At 38.2% G+C, this 18,494-nt stretch overlaps 1 protein-coding gene across 1 annotated transcript in view; it reads left to right on the top strand.

Moving 5' to 3' along the window:
* Nucleotides 1-18,494, top strand: part of LOC129545010 (phospholipid-transporting ATPase ABCA3-like) — a 241,795-nt gene that overhangs the window by 155,831 nt on the left and 67,470 nt on the right. Inside the window, exons 19-22 of the mRNA XM_088833045.1 lie at nucleotides 4,082-4,328; nucleotides 4,478-4,682; nucleotides 9,667-9,886; nucleotides 11,707-11,871. Coding sequence (XP_088689171.1) covers nucleotides 4,082-4,328; nucleotides 4,478-4,682; nucleotides 9,667-9,886; nucleotides 11,707-11,871 — 837 coding nt within the window. The remainder of the gene's footprint in view (nucleotides 1-4,081; nucleotides 4,329-4,477; nucleotides 4,683-9,666; nucleotides 9,887-11,706; nucleotides 11,872-18,494) is intronic.

The following is an 18,494-nucleotide window of genomic DNA, read 5'->3' as shown; positions in this document are numbered from 1 at the left end:
AAATAGAAACAGAAGAGTGTACCCATATGCTGGGGAAAAGAGAGCCAGTAGAAAATATACTTGAGGAAAGGGAAATGTTGAACTTAGTATACAGAGACTATTTGTTGTGCAGTCAGTCATGTCCAACTCTTTGTGACCCCATGGACTGCAGCACACCAGTCTTCCCTGACATTCACTATCTCTGAGAGTTTGCTCAAACTCATGTCCACTGAGTTGATGATGCCATCCAACCATCTCATCCACTGTCACCCCCTTCTTCTCCTGCCCTCAATCTTTCCCAGTATCAGGGTCTGTTCCAAAGAGTCAGCTGTCACATCAGGTTGCTAAAGTATTGGAGCTTGAGCTTCAGCATTAGTCCTCCCAATGAATATTCAGAGTTGATTTTCTTAAGGACTGACTGGTTTGATCTTACTGTCCAAGGGATTCCCAAGAGTCCTCCAGGACCACATTTTGAAAGCATCAAGACTAAAAATCAGCTATTACAAATATTTTCAACATACTGAAGGAAATATGTTTAAAAAATAAAGGAATGTATGACAACTTCATCTCTCCAAGAAGAAAATTTTAATGAAGAAATATAAATAAAATTTTCAAATGGAAATTCTGTAGCTGGAAAACATAACTGAAATGAAAATTTCACCAGAGGGACCCAATGATAGATTTGAATTGGCAGAAAAATGAATTGCTAAACTGAAGAAGTCAGACACAACTGAGCGACTGAACTGAATTGAACTGAACAAAGATTATCCAATCTGTGAAACAGAAAGATAGGAAGGAACAGCTTCTGAGACATGGAACGACATCAAGCATGCCAACATGGGCATAATGGGAGAACCAGGAGGCAAAGAGACTGATAAAAGGGCAGAAAAGCATTTGAGGAAATAATGACTGAAGACTTCCCAAAGATAATGGAAAACATTAAATCTTCACCTCCAAGAAGTTTAATGAATTTTAAGTATGGTAAACTGAAAAATAATCACACCTAAAACAACATAATTTAACTGGTAAAAGCCAAAAAGGAAATCTTGAAAGCAAAGGAGGAAAATAATATTAACTAAAAAAAGGTCATTAAAAAGAAAATTTTTAAATTTGGATATATTCACATGATGACATATCATATAGTAATAAAAAACATAAAATTTACCCAAAACAGCATGGATGAATATTAGAAGTAGAGTGTTGAATTGGCAAAAAATAATAAAAAGCCTACTTAAAATTTTATATTCTTTTCAGAAGGCTCAAAATCAAACACCACTAAACAACATATTACAGTAGAAGCAGGAGATGCTCTGTACACTCAGCAGTAAGACCTAGAGCTGACTGTGGCTCAGACCATGAGCTTCTTACTGCAAAATTCAGACTTAAATTGAAGAAGGTAGGAAAAACCACTAAGTCATTCAGGTATGACCTAAATCAAATCCATTGTGATTACACAGTGGAGGTGATGAATTCGATTTAAGGGATTAGATCTGGTAGACAGAGTTCCTGAAGAACTATGGATGAAGGTTCATAACATTGTACATGAGGCAGTGATCAAAACCCTCCCAAAGGAAAAGAAATGCAAGAAGTCAAAGTGGTTGATTGAGGAGGCTTTACAAATAGCCGAGGAAAGGAAAGAAGAGAAGTGAAAGGCAAGGGAGAATGGGAAAAATAACCCAACTGAATGAAGAGTTCCAGAGAATAGCAAGGAGAGATTAAAAGGTTTTCTTAAATGAACAATGCAAAGAAATAAAGGAAAACAGCAGAATGGGAAAGACTATACATCTCTTCAAGAAAATTGGAGATATCAAGGGAATATTTCATGCAAAGATGGGCATGATAAAGGACAGAAATGGTAAGAATCAAACAGAAGCAGAAGAGATTAAAAAGAGGTGGCAAGAATACACAAAAGAAATATACAAAAAAGATCTTAATGACCCAGATAACCACGATGGTGTGATCACTCCCCTAGAGCCAGATATCTTGGAGTATGAATTCAAGTGGGCCTTAGGAAGAATTACTACAAATAAAGTTAGTGGAGGTGATGGAATTCCAGCTGAGCTATTTCAAATCCTAAAAGGTGATGTGCTATTGAAATGCTACACTCAATATGTGAGCAAATTTAGAAAACTCAGCAGTGGCCACAGGACTGGAAACCATCAGCTTTCATTCCAATCCCAAAGAAGAATAATGTCAAAGAATGTTCAAACTACCAAAAAATTGCACTCATCTCACATGAGACCAAGGTAATGCTCAAAATCCTTTAAGCTAGGCTTCAGCAGTACATGAACCAAGAACTTCCAGGTGAACAATCTGGGTTTAGAAATGGCAGAGGAACCAGAGATCAAATTGCCAACATTCATTTGATCAGAGAGAAAGCAAGGGAATTACAGAAAAACATCTACTTCTGGTTCATTGACTATGCTAAAGCCTTTGACTGTGGATCACAACAAACTTTGGAAAATTCTTAAAGAGTTGGAGTACCAGACCACCTTACCTGTCTCCTAAGAAAGTCGTATGCAGGTCAAGAAGTAAGAGTTAGAACCAGACATAGAGCAACTAACTGGTTCACATTGGGGAAAAAGTATGTTAGGGCTGTATATTGTCACCCTGCTTATTTAACTTCTATACAGAATACACCGTGTGAAATGCCAAGCTGGCTGAATCACAAGCTGGAATCAGGATTGCTAGGAGAAATATCAACAAACGCAGATTCTACCACTCTAATGGTAGAAATTGAGAGGTGCTAAAGAAGCTCTTGAAGAGGGTAAAAGAGGAGAGTGAAAAAGCTGGCTTGAATTCAACATTCAAAAAAAAATGATCATGGCATCTCTCTCGTTACTTCACAGCAAATTGGAAAAGTGAAATAGTAAAACAGAAAATAGAAAAAGTGGAAGCAGTGACAGATTTTATTTTCTTGGGCTCCAGAGTCACTGTGGATGGTGACTGCAGTCTTGAAATTAAAAGACGTTTGCTCCTTGGAAGGAAAGCTATAATAAACCTAGACAGCATATTAAAAAGCAGTGACATCACTTTGCTGACCATGGTCCATATATTATTGATACCAACAGCTGGTACACTATAAAATATATATTTAACACAAAATGCATACTTGCATAATAGAAGAACAAAAAGGAGATAAGACATATAGAAAACACAAAGCAAAATGTCAGTTATAAATACTAGAATATCAGTAATTATATTAAATATAAATACATTAAACAATCCAATCAAAAGGCAGAGGTTTCTCAGACTGGAATTTTAAAAATCTAACCTAATGCGATGAGTTGACTCACTGGAAAAGTCTCTGATGCTGGGAAAGGTTGGGGGCGGGAGGAGAAGGGGACGACAGAGAATGAGATGGCTGGATGGCATCACCAACTCTGTGGACATGAGTTTGAGTGAACTCCGGGAGTTGGTGATGGACAGGGAGGCCTGGCGTGCTGTGATTCATGGGGTTGCGGAGAGTCGGACACGACTGAGCGACTGAACTGAACTGAACTGAACTTAGATGAAAGATTAAAGGGGTGGGGTGAGAACTCAGATTGCCAAAACTCACAACAGCATCGAAAAGAATAATGTACATACGAATAAATGTAAGAAGAGGTGCAAGACTTGTACACTGAAAGTTATAAATACTTCTGAGGAAAATTAAAGTTCTAGATACATAAAGAGATATTCCATATCATGGATTGGAAATACTGAATATCATTAAGATAGAAAATTTCCCCAAATGGATCTATACAGTCAACGCAATTCCTATCAAAATTTCAGACTTTTTTGCTGAAATGGACAAGTCAATCCTCAAATGTATGAGGAAATGTAAATGACCTAGAAGAACCAAAACAATTTTGAAGAAAAAAAAAACCAACTATGTTTGTTTTAGACAAGAATAGAGCTAGAAATTCTAGTTTACTGTTTTTTCAAGTTGTAAGCTTATAGTAGGGATTACTGATGGTGCAGAATTCTTGAGATTTGAAGTATCTATTGTGGGAATTGGAAAGGGAAGAGACAATGGGAAAAAGTTTTGGTCTTTCCACTTTGACATAAGTAGTAGGTGACTTATTACATACTGACTAATCAATTTCTTTCTTTATTCTAGGTAATGTAATGAAATACATAAAGGAAAGTAAAGAGTATCGTGACTTCTCCCTGACTGCATTTTCCATTGAGGTTGAGAAAAACAATACAGTATTTACTATTTTTTTCAATAATGAGGCATACCATTCAGCTGCAACATCCCTAGCAGTGTTTGACAATGTTCTTTTCATGTCACTTTCTGGCCCCAATGCTTCCATTAAAGTCTCCAACAAGCCTCAACCTCTCCCTCGTTATGATTCTAACATAGTGTATGTATGATTGACTTTCCTTTTTCTGGAGTTGAGCCTTAATACATACCCTTGTTAAGTGGCAATGTATAGTTGAAAATAACGACTGAAATTAGCATTTTATACTTTTATTTTGTTATTTATTCCATCTTTTATTTCATTTTCCATAGGCCTACAAGTGGATCACAAATAGTAGTATGTTTGGCTTTTGGCCTGGCTGTTGTGATCGGTAGTTTTTGCCTTCAGACAGTGACTGAGAGAGCCAGTAATGCAAAGCAAATCCAGTTTGTGAGTGGAGTCTATTTACTGACTTATTGGCTCTCTGCTTTGCTCTGGGATCTCATCTACTTTTCCATTACCTGCTGCTTCCTACTGGTGAGTGTTAGCTGAATTTGCACAAAGGCTCATTTTTTTATGTCTCCCACAGGAATTTTCTATTCAATTAATTGTATCCTGAAATAAAATTTAAAGAAATTTAATCTACTTTGGCTTATTATGCCAGATAATATATTGTGAAAACCTCATTATGGAAATGTACTACCTCATGTTCTTTCAATTGGAAAAAAATACTTTTCTTTGAAAAGTCTCTCTTGAATTGGCTTCCCATGTAATTGCTCAACATAATGCCCAGGGCCCAAAACTAAAGAGAAAAGGCTATTACTTGTTACTTGTCCCTCACTAATCATATAGATAAGTCACTGCCACTAATTCTCAATGCTGAGCTCTCTGGTAAAACAGGACTATAGCACACAATTTAGAATCATGACTTAAGCGAGGCTTTCTGTTACTATTCACAGTCTCCCATTCATGCCCCAAATCCAAAATGGCTAGATCTGCAAAGCAGAACTAACTTTGACTCAGACACCCAATTTTAGATATTGAGACTAAAGAGCAAGCATGTAAAGATGTTACAGTGTCCTTTAATGTAATGATTTTCTCATTAGTGAACTTGGCAATGTCTTTTACTTTGTATGCATATCAGAAGGTTAGGTAGATGTGAAGTTGTATAGTTACTGAAGGGATAGACACATGAGTAAAGGAGGTGAGGTTTTTTTATGTACAAAAGTTATAGAAGAAAGTGAAAGTGTTAGTCGCTCGGTTGGGTCTGACTCTTTCCGACCCTATGAACTGTAGCTCACCAAGTCTCCTCTGTGCATGGAATTCTGCAGACAAGATACTGGAGTGGGTTGCCATTTTCTCCTCCAAGAGATCTTCCCTACCCAAGGATTGAACCTGGGCCTCTTGAACTGCAGGCAGATGGTTTACTATCTGAGCCACCATAGCAAGTGGCTATGAGGTATGGTGGCCTTAAATATGAGTAAGACAATGTCTCCGCCCTCAAATAGTTCACTGTTCAGCAATGGACATATAAAATAGGTGGCTAATTCTACCATAAAAGATGAGCTGCTGCTAAGTCACTTCAGTCGTGTCCGACTCTGTGTGACCCCATAGACGGAAGCCCACCAGGCTCCCCCATCCCTGAGATTCTCCAGGCAAGAACACTGGAGTGGGTTGCCATTTCCTTCTCCAATGTGTGAAAGTGAAAAGTGAAAGTGAAGTCGCTCAGTCGTGTCCGACCCATAGCAACCCCACGGACTGCAGCCTACCAGGCTCCTCCATCCATGGGATTTTCTAGGCAAGAGTACTGGAGTGGCTTGCCATTGCCTTCTCCGATAAAAGATGAGCTACCAAGTCCTAATTCAAACTACACATACCATGGAAAGGTAAAATTAGTTTTTTGAGGAAAAAGGAGAAACTTTTGATCAGTTTGGAGCCCTCAGCTTAGGTAGAAGGAGAGCTGCATCCCACCAGCTATAACAGCTCCTCAGCAGGGACCAGAGGCTGGAACAGTTGAAGCATAGATGGTAGTGGTGAGCAAATAGTATGTACAGAGATGCCCCAAAGTTGAAAGAGCAGAGCAGCACTTTCTTGTCACAGTGCAAGACTCCGGCCGGTGTTCTCAGTGCCAGGTTCTTCTCACAACTAACTAGACAACTAGCATAACTAGGGAAGACCACCACCCTTTTTGAGGGCCACAATTCTCACCTTTTGCCACGGGAATAGGGGAGTTGATCTAAGCACAGTCTCTTTACTATCTCCCTTCTATGTAATGCAGTATTGAAATCAATAAGTAAAAACCCCTGCATCTTTTCATCTCCTTGCCAAGGATCCATTCTTTCTCTGGTTCTTTAAACTTGACTGGCACACCCAGCTGTCATTTCCTGGTTAATAAATCTATAAATAAGACCATCCATTATTAATACTTACAGCAATATTGCCATTTATGGCTCAGGAGAAGTTATTTGCCATATGTTTTGTATGTGTGTGTGTGTGTGTGTTATGTCATTCAAACACATTCAAGTCTGAAGTGATTTTAATTCACCGTATTTACAGTCAAGGAAATTAAAACTCACAGATCTAATTTACTTACCCAATTTCACCCAGCTAGTACAATTTCAGAACCCTGGTTAGCCTTCCTTCAGTGTATTGCAATTTATGTATTCAAAGTCATCTTGAATAATGTACTTTAAACTTATTTCTACTCTCATGTTTGCAGTTCTCTCTGTCTTAGCGTCATACTCCACTTTATATCTTCTGTATCCTTTTTGCCTGGTAATGCTTGTTCTGTGTGTGTGTGTGTGTGTGTTTCACTCTCTCTCTCTCTCTCCTCTTTCTGTCTTGCTCTCCCCCTCCCAAAATTCCCTTTCATGGTTCTCAGATGGAGTTCTCCATGGGTTCTTCCATTCCATTCCATTCCATTCCATTCCGTCGCTCAGTCGTGTCCGACTCTTTGCGACCCCGTGGACTGTAGCCTACCAGGCTTCTCCGTCCATGGGATTCTCCAGGCAAGAATACTGGAGTGGGTTACCGTTTCCTTCTCCAGGGGATCTTCCCGACCCAGGGATCGAACCCGGGTCTCCCGCATTGGAGGCAGATGCTTTAACCTCTGAGCCACCAGGGAAGCCCATGGGTTCTTAGCTTTGCTTATTTATCCGACTTGGCTATCCTTTTGTTGTTTTAAATGAGACACTCCCTCCCTCTGCTCTGGTTCTGTAAAATGCCACCCGCTGGATTTGTTCTTGGACCCAACAAGAGGAGGCAAGATCCTATAATTTAACAATATTAAGTATCTTAGGGCTTCCCTTGTAGCTCAGCTGATAAAGAATCTGCCTGCAATGCAGGAGTTCTGGGTTCAATCCCTAGGTTGGGAAGATCCCCTGGAAAAGGGAAAGGCTACCCTCTCCAGTATTCTGGCCTGGAGAATTCCATGGGCTGTATAATCCATCAGGTTGCAAAGAGTCAGACACACGACTGAGCGACTTTCACTTTCATTTTGTATTCTTTACTATATTCCATTGATGTGTCTATAAATGCCACTACAAATCTGTTTTAATTATGGTAGTTTTATAATATATTTAATTATTTTTATGGATTGACTTTCCTCACTTCCCTCATTAACCTTCTTCTGGAGAATTTCCTGGCTATCTTGATATGTTTTCTTTATTTACATGTAATCTGTAAAATCAGTTTATCTAATTTTTTTAAATCCTGTTTCTATTTTTATGTAGAGTAATTTGAGGAGAATTTGCTTTCTTACTATGTTGGGTCAGATTCTATCTAAAAGTAGGGTGTGCCTTCATATTTCCAAGTAGAAATTTAAATTTTCTTTGGAATAGTTCTAATTTAAGACGTCCCTAAGCATTATAAGCCTTGGAATGAAGCTGCTTCTAGGTTACCTGTGGTTTCCTGATGACTATACTCTTTTTACTTCTCTTACTTGGATTAGGGGAAAACCAACTATATTTAAAGCTGGTTTTCACCCAAAATTGCTGATCCTCTTCATATACTTTGTTTGAACATTATTGCTTAAGTATAAACTACTTCCAAGTGTTGTAATGTGGCTATTCTTAGTTAACTCTTTCCGTTTATTAGTGGCCTTGCTAAATAATTTTGAAGTTGCTTAAAAGGGCCAAACTTGCTATCTTTAGAGAAATTATAGTTACCAATGATTATCATACAGGTTATTAGAAAATTATCTTGTTTAATAGTTCTAGAGGTTCCCTTCTTCCTAATCTGCCCACTCTAAATTTATGCTTCCCTGTCTGATTCTCAAATGGAACGAGAACTGATTGAAAGGGGATGTCCTCGAGTTCCTGAGATAGATGTAAAGGGCATGGGGGTAGAGAATAGAGCCAGGAGATAGTCTAAATGTGAGGTGTGATGCGAAGAGATTGCATAATACTACAGCAGCCACAGAGAAAATCTTTTTAAAATATGTTTATATATTATGATTGTAATGTAATATGTTACACATGTTTTTATATATGTATACAAGAGCTTTTCTACTACCCTTGATAAAGTCTGAGAAAGACATCAAAAAAAAAGAGAGAGAGATGGAGAAACTGGAGTACATAAATTAAATGAAATGGGAGCACTGAAAATGAAATAAAGAAAGTAAAACAAACTAGATCCAGCTGGTTTTAAATATGGCTGCTCATTAGAAACATATCTGGAGTTCTGGAGAAAAAAAGCAATACCTGAGTATTTGTATTTTTCAAAATATTTAAAGATAATTCTGATTTGCATCTGGATTTTAAAAAGTAATTACAGGTTTTTCTAGTTTTAGTGATACAGAGTTCCATTATTTTTCTGTTGACCATTCATACAATGGTATTAAGTGAGTAATAGGAAATGCAACCCACTCCAGTGTTCTTGCCTGGAGAATCCCAGGGATGGCGGAACCTGGTGGGCTGCGGTCTATGGGGTCACACACAGTTGGACACGACTGATGCGACTTAGCAGCAGCAGCAGCAGCAGTTACATAATCACAGTAGTGAAAGAGGTTTATCAGTCTCCACAATCAATAGCCAGACAAAAAATAAAAGATAATTACAGTTGCAAGCCATAATGGGAACATGATTAACTTAACAATATAAAATAGTTACATATAATTTGGGGGGGGGGGCGCGTCAAGCAGTGATGTGGTACATGTACATGTTTTCATCCGGAGAAAATCTTTAGAGAAATCGTCTATGCACTAGATCACTTTTTTCTGGGAAAATTCAGAGTTGGGCTTACGGGAGACATAGTTAATTTAATTTTAATCATGAGAGTGCTACAAAGTGATGCTCTTCCAAAAGGAAAAAAAGAAAAAGGAAATATAGTCGTTCTGTTCATGAAAGCCCTCTATTGAGAAAGAGATTGCTCACTTCAGGCTTATTTTTAATGGGTAAAATTATTTAAGTAATGAATCTACGCACTAATGAGGGCAGTGCTGGCTGTTTTCTAAGTTTTCTGGCTTGACAGCTTGTTATACAGTGTCCTTCACCTTGCTCTTTACCTTTGCATTCTGTCTCAGGGAGTGTTCATATACTGCGGAATGGATGCATTTTTTGCAAATTTCCATTTTCTGGACACAATGATGATCTTTATGCTGTACGGTTGGTCTGTTGTTCCTCTCATGTATCTTGGAAGCCTCCTGTTTTCTAGCAGTACTGCTGCCTACATCAAGCTCACCCTCTTTAACTACTTTTCAACTGTTTTCAGTATCGTCATTCACATCGTAATGAAATTCTATGGTAAGGACTTCAGACAGTTTTTCCTTTCTCCAGGAAATGCATTAAATAAATGATGATGAAAGAGCTGGAGGATAAAAATATTAATTGCTAAACACTTACTTTCCAGGAATCTGAAAATGTGTGCTCTTTGGAGTCAGCAAATACTTATTGAACATACATATGAGAAACAGAGGTTGAGAGAGAGGGGAAGGGAAAGAGAAATTGGGCAAGAGGATGAGAGAGACACTAAGCCCTCTGAAGGCGATGGATTCAGTGTCATTCTAGCCTCATGACAAAAAAAAAAGAAGATTAAAAGATTACAGCGCACCTGTGCCAAATTTTATGTCCTTTGAAAGATCACCCCTACACACCATGCTCTTGAGACTTGATCCTTCAGTTTTAACATCTTAAGAGCACTTTTGGAGCAAGGTGGTGAGACTGGAGAGTGGAAGGTGCTATGGTATAACTCCTCCTAATTTAATGAAGCACATAATCTTGAACCTCCTAATGAGTGTTTTTCAGAAGGAAACAAATAAATAGGCAACAAATGTAGTCATCATTAAACCAGTTTCTCTGATTTCAAAAGAGTATCAAGAGTAGGTTCTCCCTTTTCTGGTTATGAAATTTAAACTTATGCTTTGCTGGTGGTGACTATCACCAATAAGGTTTGTTTTGTTTGTTTCTAGAATATCCCTTTGTTGAATTTCTCTATAAACATGAATTTTGAACTATATTAATCAACTCAGCCCTCCCTGCTAATATGGGTTTTATGAATTCCAGTTTCTAATAATGAAGACTCTTCTCCTGGAGTATGATTTTATGGACTGTCCCTGTTGCTTACTGTGGTAATGGTTCCTACCTTGCTTCTAATAGTTCTGCCACCTGTCTTCTACTTTGTAAAATTCCATTATTCCCAAAGGGGTCAGGGAACCACATTCTATCGCAACATACTCTATTGTAATATTTACCCTACAGAGGACTGTAAGCACAGAGCTCTTCAAGAATGTATTTCTCATATTTACTTTTTATTGAAATATAACTTGCATTTATAAAAGTGCAGATACCATAAATGTATAGCTTGATAAATTTTCACAAAGTGAACATACTAGTGAAACCTTCCACTGTTCAGTCATGCCTTGCTATGGGCCTTGCTTGGGCCAACTAAACCAGAGAGCAAAGAAGTCCTTTGATTTATTCTACACAGATAATCCTCCCAGGGCAGAAAGTACAGTGGAGAAGGGTAGAGTATTGGTTCAAAGTGAAAAATAAAAGAAATGTGACAAAGAAGCTACTGAACTCGGCAATGAGAAATTCAGTGGAGACTGCCATGTCCAGAAGGATCGAGGATTCTGGAAGGCAAATTGCCCTCCTACTTGAAATAACAATGTATGTTGGACAAAAAATTATTCAAACTTTTTAAATGCATCATTGATCTCTCAAGAAATTGCAGGATACAGAGGCCAATGACAAAGTAATATTCACAATCCCATGATTTTCCATTTTTCAGGCTGCACAGGGAACAAAGGGAAAGTCTAAGGCCAAGCCAAGGTAGGGATTTTAATAGCAGACCCACCCATAAAGATGATGGAAGACAGACCCTAGGGAAATACTATTAGCAAAAGTCTTCTTTTAAAATCTGTAACTGACAAATTCACACTACAAACTGTGAAGATGAAGAAGCTTCATGACTTAGTAACTAGTGTTTTCTCAAAGATGATCTGCTAGACTAGTAATCCTCTGATCATCTTAGGAAAGTTTGTTGTTATGGGAGGGTCACTCACTGCCTTCTAACTGAAAGCTAATCTATCATTTTTTTTTTTCTATCATCTTTTTAATCATAGATGGTGGCATTTCTGATTTCACAAGAACCTTAATGAATAATGTATTAATGGTGCTTCCTAGTTACAACTTTGCAATGAGTATCAGCAAATTCTTTGATGACTATGAGGTGAAAAAACTGTGTGCCAAGCAATTTCAAAACATCTTTGTGGACTGCAGTGATTCATGTGAGTATATGCATTTCCCCCAAGTCCTTAAAAATCTTTCTAGATTTCCACATTCAAGCCTGGGTTGTGGAAGATAAAGAGAAATCTGTCCTTCTTTCAACAGAGACAGTAAGACTTGCTGATTTGAGTGCTTTTCTATACCAAAGTTATTTTCACTGTCTAGAGGGGGGAAAAATGAAGCCTCAAAATCAAATCCACAATAAATTTCATGAAGCCATCACCAGATGTAACTTAGAATGAGTTACTACTCACCTATGATGTGAAAGTAGCTTTACATACATTATCTTGAATCTTCACAGTGCCCTATAAGTTAGCTACTGTTATCCCAATTTTATAATGAGGAAACTGAATGCTTTACTTAAACTGAAAATTAAATAGTTCCTTGGGACTCTAGGTTATAAGTATCCAGATAAAGGTAAATGCACAGCCAGATCAAAATCAGGAAAAAATAAAAGCATTATATTAAATTTTCCATATTTTAGGCTGATTTCATATTTCAGATTGATTCTAAGAACTGACAAATAATGAGTACATTTACTATTTACTCTAAAAATTGAGAAGTAATTAGCATATTTCCTGTCTGTAAGTTTGTTTACTGTGTGTGTGTGCAGTTTGTTCTGGAACCAGATAACTTATATGCAGCCACAAAAAGGGAAATGTATGGTATTTGATTAAATCAGTGCAAGATTAAGTATAATTATTAAAATCACTGTGGATAGTGACTGCAGTCGTGAAATTAAAAGATGCTTGCTCCTTGGAAGGAAAGCTATGGCAAACCTAGACAGTGTATTAAAAAGTAGAGACATCACTTTGCCAACAAAGGTCTGTAGGGTCAAAACTATGGTTTCTCCAGTAATCATATATGGATGTGAGAGTTGGACCATAAAGAAGGCTGAGGGCCAAAGAACTGATGTTTTCGAATTGTGGTGCTAGAGAATACTCTTGAGAGTCTCTTGGACTGCAAGGAGATCAAACCATTCACTCCTAAAGGAAATCAATCCTGAATATTCATCAGAAGGACTGATGCTGAAGCTCAAGCTCCAACGCTGTGTCATCTAATGCGAGGAGCCAACTCATTGGAAAAGACCCTGATGCTGGGAAAGATTGAGGGCAGGAGGAGAAAGGGAGAATAGAGGATAAGATGGTTGGATGGCATCACTGACTCAATGAACATGAGTTTGAGCAAACTCCAGGAGACAGTGAAAGATGGAAGTCTGGCATGCTCCAGTCCAGGGAGTCACAAAGAGTCGGACTTGACTTAGCTACTGAACAACAACAACAAAGACAAATTGATTATATTTTCTTACAATTTCCGAATAACAAAAATTATGTCACATTTTAGTTTGTATCATATTTGCACTATAAATTCCTCTCTCTGCTTTTTAAAAAGAGCTCTATTGAGCTATTATTTACTTACCAGTCATCAGATTTAATTCATTAATTAATTTCATATTCATTGCTTTTAAAAAGTTTATAAAGTTGTGCAATGATTACCACAGTCTAATAGTAGACTATTTCCATCATCTGAAAAAGATCCCTCATGCCCGTTTACAGTCAAGTCTCATTTCCTTGTTCAGTCCAACATCCACTAATAAACCTACTGCCTCAAAATATTTGTTATTTCTGAATATTTCATAAATTTATATCATTAGGATTATTTTGTATCTTTGTTCTTTCATTTATGATACTGTTTTTGAGGTTTATCTGCATTATAGCATATCTCAGTATTCTTTGTTGTTGATGAATAGTATCCCATTGTATTGATATACCACATTTATTTATTTGTTCATTAGCTGATGGACATTTGTTTGGACACAAGTTGTTAACGGTGTCTTTTGAAGCTTGAAAGTTTTAAATGTTGATGGAATCCAGTTTATCAACATTTTCTTCTATCAGTGGTGTTTTTTTGTATCATATTTTAAAAGTCTGCCTAAACCAGGGTGAAGAAGATTTTCTCCATGCCTTCTACATGACTAGGTCTATATTCTGGTTGCAATGTGATTTGTCCCAGGACAGTTTGTCAAAAAGGATATCATTTCCCCATCAAATTAACACTTTTATTAAAAATGAATTCACCTGAGTTTATTTCTGGAGTATAAATTCTGTTCCCTTGATTGGTTATCTATCCTATACCAATACCACACTATTCTGGTTACTTTTGCATTTTAGTAAGTTTTTTTTTTTTTTTTAGTTTTTGATGGTATTTATTTATTTATTTAGACTTTACAATATTGTATTGGTTTTGCCATACAAGGACATGATTCAGCTCCGGGTGTACATGTGTTCCCCATCTTAAACCCCCCTCCCACTTCCCTCCCAATCCCATCCCTCTGGGTCATCCCAGTGCACCAGCCCCAAGCATCCTGTATCATGCCTCGAACCTGGACTGGCGATTCATTCCACATATGATAATATACATGTTTCAGTGCCGTTCTCCCAAATCATCCCACCCTCGCCCTCTACCACAGAGTCCCAAAGACTGTTCTATACATCTGTGTCTCTTTTGTTGTCTGGTATACAGGGTTATCATTGCCATCTCTCTAAATTCCATATATATGGGTTCAGTTCAGTCGCTCAGTCGTGTCCGACTCTTTGCGACCCCATCAATCACAGCACACCAGGCCTCCCTGTCTATCACCAACTCCGGAGTTCACTCAAACACACCTCCATCGAGTCGGTGATGCCATCCAGCCATCTCATTCTCTGTCGTCCCCGTCTCCTCCTGCCCCCAATCCCTCCCAGCATCAGAGTCTTTTCCAGTGAGTCAACCCGTCGCATGAGGGGGCCAAAGTATTGGAGTTTCAGCTTTATCATCAGTCCTTCCAATGAACACCCAGGATTGATCTCCTCTTGAATGGACTGGTTGGGTCTCCTTGCAGTACAAGGGACTCTCAAGAGTCTTCTCCAGCACCACAGTTCAAAAGCATCAATTCTTTGGCGATCAGCTTTCTTCACAGTCCAACTCTCACATCCATACATGACCACTGGAAAAACCATAGCCTTGACTAGACGAACCTTTGTTGGCAAAGGAATGTCTCTGCTTTGTAATATACTATCTAGGTTGGGCATAACTTTCCTTCCAAGGAGTAAGTGTCTTTTAATTTCATGGCTGCAATCAGCATCCGCAGTGATTTTGGAGCCCCAAAAAATAAAGTCTGACACTGTTTCCACTGTTTCCCCATCTATTTCCCATGAAGTGATGGGACCAGATGCCATGATCTTTGTTTTCTGAATGTTGAGAAAGCCAACCCTTTCACTCTCCTCTTTCACTTTCATCAAGAGGCTCTTTAGTTCCTCATCGATTTCTGCCATAAGGGTGGTGTCATCTGCATATCTGAGGTTATTGATATTTCTCCTGGCAATCTTGATTCCAGCTTGTGCTTCTTCCAGCCCAGCGTCCTCATGATGTACTCTGCATAGAAGTTAAATAAGCAGGGTGACAATATACAACCTTGACGGGCTCCTTTTCCTATTTGGAACCAGTCTGTTGTTTCATGTCCAGTTCTGACTGTTGCTTCCTGACCTGCATACAGGTTTCTCAAGAGGCAGGTCAGGTGGTCTGGTATTCCCATCTCTTTCAGAATGTTCCACAGTTTATTGTGATCCACACAGTCAAAGGCTTTGGCATAGTCAATGAAGCAGAAATAGATGTTTTTCTGGAACTCTCTTGCTTTCTCCATGATCCAGCGGATGTTGGCAATTTGATCTCTGGTGCCTCTGCCTTTTCTAAAACCTGCTTGAACATCTGGAAGTTCACGGTTCACATATTGCTGAAGCCTGGCTTGGAGAATTTTGAGCATGACTTTACTAGCGTGTGAGATGAGTGCAATTGTGTGGTAGTTTGAGCATTCCTTGGCATTGCCTTTCTTTGGGATTGGAATGAAGACTGACATTTTCCAGTCCTGTGGCCACTGCTGAGTTTTCCAAATTTGCTGGCATGTTGAGTGCAGCCCTTTCACAGCATCATCTTTCAAGACTTGAAATAATTCCACTGCAATTCCATCACCTCTACTAGCTTTGTTCGTAGTGATGCTTTCTAAGGGCCACTTGACTTCACATTCCAAGGTGTTTGGCTCTAGGTGAATGATCACACCATCGTGATCATCTGGGTCATGAAGATCTTTTTTTGTACAGTTCTTCTGTGTATTCTTGCCACCTCTTCTTAATATCTTCTGCTTCTGTTAGGTCCATACCATTTCTGTCCTTTATCGAGCCCATCTTTGCATGAAATATTCCCTTGGTATATCTAATTTTCTTGAAGAGATCTCTTGTCTTTCCTATTATGTTGTTTTCCTCTATTTCTTCCTCAGAGGAAGGCTTTCTTATCTCTCCTTGTTATTCTTTGGAACTCTGCATTCAGATGCTTATATCTTTCCTTTTCTCCTTCGCTTTTCTTTCTTTTTATTTTTTATTGGAGGCTAATTACTTTACAATATTATATTGGTTGGTTTTGCCATACATTGACATGAATCCGCCCTGGGTATACATGTGTTCCCCTTCTTGAAGCCCCCTCCCACCTCCCTCCTCTCCTTATCCTCCCTCTGGGTCATCCCTGTGTACCAGCACCAAGCATCCTGTATCATGCTTCGAACCTGGACTGGTGATTCATTTCACATATGATAATATACATGTTTCAATGCCATTCTCCCAAATCATCCCACCCTCATCCTTTCCCACATAGTCCCAAAGACTGTTCTGTACACCTGTGCCTCTTTTGCTGTCTCGTATACAGGGTTATCATTACCATCTTTCTAAATTCCAATACAGTTAATATATTGTATTGATGTTTTTCTTTCTGGCTTACTTCACTCTGTATAACAGGCTCCAGTTTCATCCACCTCATTAGAACTGATTCAAATGTATTCTTTTTAATGGCTGAGTAATACTCCATTGTGTATATGTACCAAAGCTTTCTTATCCATTCATCTGCAGATGGACATCTAGGTTGCTTCCATGTCCTCGCTATTATAAACAGTGCTGCAATGAACATTGGAGTACATGTGTCTTTTTCAATTCTGGTTTCCTTGGTGTGTATGCCCAGGAGTGCAATTGCTGGATCACTTCTCTTCTTTTCACAGCTATTTGTAAGGCCTCCTCAGACAGCCATTTGCTTTTTTGCATTTCTTTTCCATGGGGATGGTCTTGGTCCCTGTCTCCTGTACAATGTCACGAACGTCCGTCCATAGTTCATCAGGCACTCTATATATCAGATCTAGTCCCTTAAATCTATTTCTCACTTCCACTGTATAATCACAAGTAACTTACAAAAGTTACTAAACAAATAAGTACAACCCACAAAAATCAAAAACAATAAACCTAGGAGAGGGGAGAATCTAATTTTCAGAATTATATGCATGCATGAGCGCTAAGTCACTTCAATTGTGTCCAGCTCTTTGCGACCCTATGGACTATAGCCTGCCAGGCTCCTCTGTCTATGGGATTCTCCAGGCAAGAATCTGGAATGGTTTGACAGGCCCTCCTCCAGGGGATCTTTTTGGCCCAGGAATGGAACCAGCATTTCTTGTGTCTCCTGCATTGGCAGGAGGGTTCTTTACCACTAGCACGACCTGGGAAGCCCCCAGAATTACCATATCATAACTCAAGATATCCAGTTTTTGACAAAACTTTTGAGAAACATGAACAAGAAAAGTAAGACCCTAACAGAAAAAGAGAAAGAAGATAACAGAAAATGTCCCAAAGGAAGTTCAAGCATTAGATTTACTGACAGACTGTGAATCAACAGTCTTAAATATCTTCAGTTATATGAAATCATGGGTAAAGAGCTAAAGGAAATCAGGATAATAATGTCTTACCAAAAAAAGAATATCAATAAAATGATATAAATTATAAAAAGGAAACAAATAGAAATCCTGGAGTTAAAAAGTATAATAACTAAAATAAAAAGTTTATTAGAGTTGTTCAACAGCAGGTAGAAATATCACTGAACTTCAAAGCATGATAACTGATAAGCATAAATAAAATAGAATGAAGAAAAATAAACATCCTCAGCAATTGGTGGGACTCCATTAAGTGAACCAGCAATGCATTATTGGAGTCCCATAATGAGAGAAGAATAGTGGAAGAAATAATGAATAGAACCATACGGTTTTAAATCAGCACATCTGAAAAGTTAATTAACTCAAAACAGGATAAACTGAGAATTCCACACTGAGACATAACATAATCAAACTGTTGAAAGGCAAAGACATATTAAGAACCTTGAAAAGAGCAAAAGAGAAGCAACTTGTCACGAACAATGGATCCCCATTAACATTAGCATCCAATTTCTGATCAGAAGCATGGAAGCCAGAAGACAGTGGACAAAAGAAAAACAAAACTGTCAAGAATTCCATTTCCAGCTAATCTCTCCTTTAAATAATGTAAGGGAAAAAACATTCCTAGATAAACAAAAGCTTGGTTTTTATTATCATGGTATAGTTGATGTAAAATATAAGTTTGAAGTGTGCAAAATAGTGAACCACAATTTTTAAAGGTTATATTCCATTTCTATTTATTATAAAATATTGGCTATATTCTCTGTGTTATACAATGTATCTCTGTAGCTTATTTATTTTATACATGGTAGTTTGTGCCTTTTAATCCCCTATCCCTATCTTGCTGAT

Source organism: Moschus berezovskii, chromosome 27, assembly GCF_049115385.1.
Source record: "Moschus berezovskii isolate FMDL1 chromosome 27, NW_MosBer_1.0, whole genome shotgun sequence".
NCBI classification, from domain to species: domain Eukaryota; kingdom Metazoa; phylum Chordata; class Mammalia; order Artiodactyla; family Moschidae; genus Moschus; species Moschus berezovskii.
The sequence above is the reverse complement of the archived record's forward strand: the minus strand, read 5'-3'. Positions and strand labels throughout refer to the sequence as shown.